Genomic DNA, 6504 nt, shown 5'->3' on the forward strand with positions numbered 1-6504 from the left:
CCCCCACCCCACCTCGAGAGGCCACTCACCCCCCTTGCCCCCCGGGAGGCGCGGCGCCAGCCGATAGACGGCGCCGCCCCGCAGGCGCTCGTCCGGGCCGGTCACGCCGCCGTCTCTGCTGACGTAAAAGTCCCGCGCCGACGCCGGCGCCTGAAAGTGACGTCGCCGCTTCAATTCGCGTCTTTTTCGTCAATCATCTCGAGCTCCGACTAACTCAAGTCGGGACACGACAGAGCTTGCGAGTTTCCGAACTGACCTTCGGTTGGTCTTTCGGAAGAAGCGGTGCGAGCGCGATCAAGTGCCAACCGTTAGCTTAGCACGCCAGTTTAAGGCTCGTCGCTCGCGGTCGATTTCGCCGCTCAAACTTACCCATTGTTGGACGAACCGCTCCACAACATCTCGCACCGACGAACCTTGCGGAAAAACACACGCGGAAAAGCGCGAAGCGAACGGCCCGCAAACAAAAACCTCCGTGGTGGGCTCCATGTCGATGTGGCTCCGCGCTAGCTTCCCTTTTGCGTACGCTTCCGGGTTTTCTTCTTCTTCGTTGGTTTTTCTTCTTCTTCAACGAAAGACCTTTTATACTCAGCCCCTTGAGCTTGCCGTGTTGCAGAAATATTTACTCATGCTGAATTTTGACCGAATGCAAACCAAAATAAGTGCGCCAAAAATATTTTTAATTTTTTTTTTTCTATCAGAACAATGAGCGCGTCACGTCTTGAAATGAAATACAACGACCAACTGGCTGCTTTTGCCTGTATGGACGTGACCAAATGATCAAGTAGCGTTTCGATGAATAAATTCAGCAGCTTTGGGCGAAATACGTGATCGCGGATCCATCCATGTCAAAAATCGTTCGTGTGATTGATACATTTGAGAGACTCAATCAATGTCAATGGGGGGGCGACTTCAACTTGGAGTAAGTTGAAAAAAAAATGTGACCTTGTGAAATTTCCCAAACAAAATCAAAAGACCAACAAGAGCGCACATTTCTTTGGATACAAAACAAGTGATATTGTGACCATCGATGTTGACACATAAAAAAAAGGGCGTACTGTACAAATACACCCTTCTTCCTGGACCGCCCGAAAGGACGTCCGACCGCAAATTCCAGCAAGGCGGGGCGGTCGGTTGGACGCTCTCCGAGGCGAGGCTCCTCCTCTCGCGGACCGCATCGGCGGTGGCCAATGAGGACGGCGGGGGCGGGCGAGTCACTGCGGAAGTGACGTCACGGGGCGGAAAAAACGCGCCCTTCGGAGAACTCGCCCCTCCGAGTGAATTTGAACGCACCGCAGCGGGCGAGTCGGTGACAAGATGTCGGCCGTGTGGAAGGTCGTCCCCGCCGGCCGCCGCGCGCTCGGCCGGGTCGCGCCGGTCCTTCCGCGGAGCCTCCGCCGCTGCTCCTCCGAGGACGACAAGCCGAAGTCGGGCTTCGCGGCCGCCTTCGTCTCCCAGTCGGAGCTCGGTCGCCGCGAGGCTTCCGCCGCCGGAGCCTCGTCGTCGGAGCGGGAAGAAGACGCCGCGTTCGCCGCTCTCTTCCGCCGCGGCCCGCTGGTCCAGATGGGGCCGCCGGGCAAAGACAAGACGGTGGTCGGGAGGATCTTTCACGTCGTCGGCGACGACGTGTACGTCGACTTCGGCGCCAAGTTCCACGCCGTGTGTCGGCGGCCGGCGGCGGACGCCGACAAGCTCCAGCGGGGCGCCAGGGTCCGCCTGAGGCTGCACGACGCCGAGCTCACCGGGCGCTTCCTGGGGGCCGAAACCGACGTCACCCTGCTGGAGGCCCACGCCACCCTGCTCGGTCCGCTGGACCACGGGCCGGGCCGCTCCTGAACGAGCGACGCCGCTCTTTGCTTTTTATTATTATGATGAGGATTTTTTAAAATTTTTTTCTCCGCTGGACTACTTTTGTTCGAATAAAACGCTCAGTGTCTGACTGTCACGTTTATAACTTGTCTCGTTGGTGAAGCCCGGGGGGGGGTGGCGGAATGCGAAAACACTGTAATTCAAGTCAGATGAAGCCGCCGGCGGCCATCTTGCGTGGCCACGCGCTCGGTGCAACCGACTTGAATACATCGGTATCTCCGCCGAGGCATTTTCTCTCCATTTTATAAAAAGTTGCCACAGGCCGTGGCGCGCATGCGATTCTAAATGTTCTCTTTCAAATTGAAAGAGAACCAGTAAAGTTGGTTCTCGGAGAGGTTCTCGGGGGTCCTTGTGAAAAAGACGCCCTCATAAGAGGGTCTTGAGTGAAAAACCCAAAAAGTGGAAGTTGTCAGTCCCGGCGGCAACACAAGATGGCCGCCCTCGGCCCAAATTTGGCCGAACTTCCGGTGTGACTCAACCGCACGCCAGTCGGAATTCGCGCGGCCTTCGTTTCCACGTCGACGGACCCTCGCTTCAGAGCGCGCCTTCATCTCCTCCCTCGGCCTGCCCACATTCTCCACGATTTAGGCGGTCCACAAAGGCTATGCGAAGAGGACCCTCGGAAGGACGCAGCCCGCCAGTTTGGAGCACGGTCGATTGTCTGCTGTGTCTGCGTAGCGTCCCCTTGATTGGTTATCCCCCCCCAATTTACAATCCTCGCGCCAAGCCAACTGATGATCACGAGCTCAGCGAGTATTCAAAGAACTTTGCCATCTGAGCAGGCATGTTCAACAGCTTTTATTTGTTGATTTTTCTTGCTCTGGTAAAGGCACGTCGACGTAGAACTGTCGAGACGGGATGGCTGTTTTCTCGGGGGGGGGCAAATTGTCGAGATGGGATGGCTGTTTTCTCAGGGGGGGGCGGGCCAGGCATTTGACATCACCGGGAACCGACGGGAGGCCATTCAGATCATGGAGAAGTTTAGCCACTAAAGAGGGGCAAGGACAACAAACCGTCATGACAACGCCCACGCCGTTTCGATTTTGCGGAGGTGAACTTTAACCTGGTTGAAGTTGAGCTGGATGGAGCCGCTGTCGTTGGGGTCAAACTTCTTGAAGATTCCTGAGCGCACAAAAACACACTTCAGTTGTCGCTAACGAGCTGGGAGAACAGTTTTCGCAACGCGCCACGTTTTAGCATCGCACCTCGCTTTGGTTGCCGTCTCGGCGGCGACTTAGCAGCGTGACGTTTTGTTTGACGGCCTTAGCGGTTAGCAACTAGCTAGCGGGGACTTTTCGTTCGAACAACGCACTTGGCTCACCGATCGCCGACCGGCACAAAGCGGCGTTTGGACAACACGCTCGGCTCGGCCGGCCAAGTGAGCTTTTGCTAACTGGTGTAAATGTTTGTTTCAGCGACGCCCCTTAGCTTAGCGCCGGCTAACTCGCGCAGGCGTGAGGAGCGAGCGCTCATCTTACGGAACATGATCTCCAGCCTCATCAAGCAGCCCACAAAGTTGTCGAAGTCCAGCGTCAAGTCCGGCTCGGCGTAGCGGGCTACCAGCAGCTGGTAGATGGCGTTGTTCAGGGTGAAACCTACGACAAAAGTCACAGGAATAGGGTCAGACGCTCACTCCGCCTGCGCGAAAAGGGAGCTTTTCCGAAACGGAGCGGGAGTTGAAAGCGGCCGCCGCGTCTCGGAAGTTTTGGCATGACGGGAACCGGCCGTAGTCGACCGCGGCGTGCGTTAGCGTGACGAGCGTCTTGGGAAGGCGACCGAAAAAGATGAGTCTCGAGCGCGCCGGGACCGACCGGCATCTTTGAAGGCGACTCTCATCTCAGGTGTGCTCATGGTGCCCGAGTCGTCCGTGTCGTTCTTCTTGTAGATGGACTGTCGGGGACAGAGGGGGGGGGGCGTCAAACGAGGTCGGCGCTCGGACGGGTTCAAAGTCGCTGTAGCTACCAGGTAGCGCTGCACTTTCTTCCACAAGGTGGCAAACTCCGCCAGACCCAACTTGCCGTTGGCGCTCTCCTGAGGCGGCGTCAAGGATCAGCGTGCTCGCGTCTTATTGGAGGAGCCGCCGCGGGGGGGGCGGGGTTAAAGGATACGTCCATGAGGTTGACCATGACCCTGCACGTGTCCAAGCTGAAGCCGCTGGTCTTGATGTCGCTTCCTGTCGGCGGAGGAGGAGGAGACAAAAAGCCTTGCCGTGGGTTTGCCGCGCGCCACCTCGCGGCGACAACTCACGCTTGGAGACGATCTTGTTCAAGATGGTGCGCAGTTCGGCGGCGGAGATCTCCATGTCCTGCGTGTCGTCGCGGCGCACACGTTAGCATCGCCGCGACCGTTAAGACCCTCGGCGGCGACCTCGGCTACGTACCGGCCCCGCCAACTTGGCGAACAGGCCTCGGAACGCCGCGTCCACCTCCTCCTCGGCGACGATTTCCTGTCAAAGGCCGCGCCCACGTGAGCGCGAATCCGGCGAGCGGATCGGGATTTCGTTTCTCGACTCACGTCGTCGAGGTCGGCGCCGACGGGGTCGTCGAAGGGCCTGAAAATGTCGACGCGCGTGAGCGCAAAAGGAGTCGGCGGCGCGCGAGGGGAGCCTCGTTTGGTCGCCGCCCGCAAACAAACCCCCCCTCGCCGCCGCCGCCCGCGCTTACACGGTCTGGCTCCGCTTCTCGGAGAAGACGCGGATGCAGAAGTCGCCGTTGAGGTGGGGCTCGAAGGTGGAGGGCACCACCAGGTACTCGCCGGGCGGCAGCTTGAAGCGGGTGCTGACCTCGCGCAGGTTGATGAAGGTCTCCGAGCGGGCCGTCTGAGCGTGCGTCAGGAAGAAGTTCTTGTCCAGGTGCACCTGCCGCTGGCCGTGGAACTGAGGCGCAGACAAAGCCGGCCCCCCTGCCGGTTACCGCGGCGACCCCACACCGCAACCTCTCCCCGCGGCCGTCGTCGCGCGGGCGCCGCTCACCTGTCTGGGAAGCTGAGACACAACGGGCGCCGCGTCACCGAGGGCAAAAAAAAAAAAAAACGGCGGCCGCGCGGCACCGAAGCCGGACCCGATTTTGGAGAACGAGCGGCGAGTCGGCTGATCTCGGCGCAAGACTCGGACCGCCGCCGCCGAGACTCGGTGGTGGAAGCGAAGTGCGGGAAAGCAGGCAAGCCAAGAAACGCGAGACCGACGGGGGCGGAGAAAAGCATACGGGGAGGAGAGGTGAGGAAGCGGCCGCGATTCGTCAGGAAGGAAGGCCAGAGGGAAGGTTCGCCGTGTCCGGAGGCAAGAGGTGAGGCCACCCGGCTGCAAAAGATGAGAAAGGATGAGGCGTGGCAAAGCAAAAAAAAAAAAAAAAAAACGGGGTCCACCAAGGCGCCGCGCTAGGTACACTACTCTTTAGCGTCGGCATGCGCGGGCGGCGCTCCGATGGCGCTTTTTCTCGTCCCGAGCGCTCCCTTTCGGACGGTTCTCTTCTGTCACCTCGTAGATGGCGAAGCCGATGGTATGCATGTCCTCGCCCTGCTTCCTGAGCTTCCTTCGGTTCTTCTGGATCAAACCCAACACCAAGCTGCATCCCACCTCGCCGTCGTCCGGGTCGTCGTCCTCGGGGTCCAACTTGATGACGAACTGCGGGTTCATCCAGAAGGTGTCTGCGGGGCACACGCGGCCGCGTCAGCCCGCTCGCCGCGCCGGGCCGGCGCGGCGCCGAGGCGAACTCACAGGGGTGGTTCCTGCAGCCGCCGGCCGTCGAGCCGCGCCGCCACGAGCCGTCGAACTTGTTGACGCCCCAGTGCTTGACCGAGTCGTCCAGGATGGTGTCGGGGGTCAAAGTGCACACTTCCACACGGGAGTAGTGGCGCAGGAAGTCTCGGTACGACATCCTGGCAACCCCCCCCAAAAAGTCACTCCAAGTGCGTATGTGTGAGATTGCGTTCGCGCGTGGCAGACGGCGGCGTGCTCACCAGAACTCTCCGTCCTCGGCGTTGGCGTGCGGACAGTCTCCCTGCACCGAATCCCACTCGGACGACCTGCGGGGACGGACAGGGGTGGTCAGGGGGGGGGGGCGAGGCCGCCGATCTCACGCCATCGCCGTCCCGCTACCCGTCACTCCAGGCGCCGGTCCACTCCACTTGACCCCAAGGGTTCCTGACCCGGACCAGCTTCTCCGGACGACCTCGGAAGTTGACCTGCACACAGAGGCCGGGCGCGCGCAGGTCATCTCCGGGTCAAACGGCGGCCGCGCCGGACGAGACGACGGCTCTGACCTCCACGGCGCCCGTCAGGGAGTAGGCGTGACCTTTGACCAGCTTCTGGCGCGTCACCGCCTCCGAGTCCGCCGCGCTGGTGATCTGGAGGCGCGCACACACACACACACGCGAGCGGACGTCACCATCGGGCCGCCCGCGCGCGGCGGCGGCGGCGTGAGTTACTGACGTCGATGGAGCAGCCCAGGAGGGCCCCCGCTTCCAAGGCTTTTTGCAGGATTTGAAAGAGGTCGGCGGGGGGCCGCTGCAGGTCGAAATTCTCGGCGATGCCGCCCGTGAAGTCCTCGAAGCCCTCCGTGGTGGAGCCCCCCGACAAGGCCTCGTAGCTGCCGTTCACCCTGCGCACACGCCGGCCGGCTTTAAGAGGCCGCACTCAGT

The 6504-nt window shown here is 60.7% G+C and overlaps 3 protein-coding genes across 3 annotated transcripts in view; 1 reads left to right on the forward strand and 2 right to left on the reverse strand.

The window, feature by feature from the left end:
* Window positions 1-655, reverse strand: part of sde2 (SDE2 telomere maintenance homolog (S. pombe)) — a 2039-nt gene extending 1384 nt beyond the window's left edge. Inside the window, exons 1-2 of the mRNA XM_019889650.1 lie at window positions 370-655; window positions 30-150 (exon numbers count right to left, since the gene is read on the reverse strand). Coding sequence (XP_019745209.1) covers window positions 30-150; window positions 370-486 — 238 coding nt within the window. The 5' untranslated portion in view covers window positions 487-655. The remainder of the gene's footprint in view (window positions 1-29; window positions 151-369) is intronic.
* Window positions 656-1172: 517 nt separating this feature from the next.
* On the forward strand, window positions 1173-1921 carry mrps28 (mitochondrial ribosomal protein S28). The gene has a single exon (XM_019889654.1). It carries the CDS (start codon window positions 1315-1317, stop codon window positions 1831-1833), a length of 519 nt encoding a protein of 172 aa, XP_019745213.1. The 5' UTR covers window positions 1173-1314; the 3' UTR covers window positions 1834-1921.
* An 858-nt stretch (window positions 1922-2779) lies between these two features.
* Window positions 2780-6504, reverse strand: part of capn2b (calpain 2, (m/II) large subunit b) — a gene marked incomplete at its 5' end in the record, with an annotated part of 20202 nt that continues 16477 nt past the window's right edge. Inside the window, 17 exon segments of the mRNA XM_019889614.1 lie at window positions 2780-2854; window positions 2930-2988; window positions 3345-3461; window positions 3678-3756; window positions 3829-3897; window positions 3975-4039; window positions 4114-4171; window positions 4247-4312; window positions 4381-4417; window positions 4530-4741; window positions 4838-4849; window positions 5342-5511; window positions 5582-5742; window positions 5824-5889; window positions 5963-6048; window positions 6127-6210; window positions 6296-6498. Of these exon segments, the coding sequence (XP_019745173.1) occupies window positions 2831-2854; window positions 2930-2988; window positions 3345-3461; window positions 3678-3756; window positions 3829-3897; window positions 3975-4039; window positions 4114-4171; window positions 4247-4312; window positions 4381-4417; window positions 4530-4741; window positions 4838-4849; window positions 5342-5511; window positions 5582-5742; window positions 5824-5889; window positions 5963-6048; window positions 6127-6210; window positions 6296-6498 (1568 nt within the window).

This window comes from Hippocampus comes, unplaced genomic scaffold (assembly GCF_001891065.2).
Source record: "Hippocampus comes isolate QL1 unplaced genomic scaffold, H_comes_QL1_v1.1 scaffold301, whole genome shotgun sequence".
Lineage (NCBI taxonomy): Eukaryota > Metazoa > Chordata > Actinopteri > Syngnathiformes > Syngnathidae > Hippocampus > Hippocampus comes.

What these genes read in the sequence shown, in the direction of transcription:
- mrps28 (XM_019889654.1), top strand. Translation starts at nt 1,315, where the DNA reads ATGTCGGCCGTGTGGAAGGTCGTCCCCGCCGGCCGCCGCGCGCTCGGC.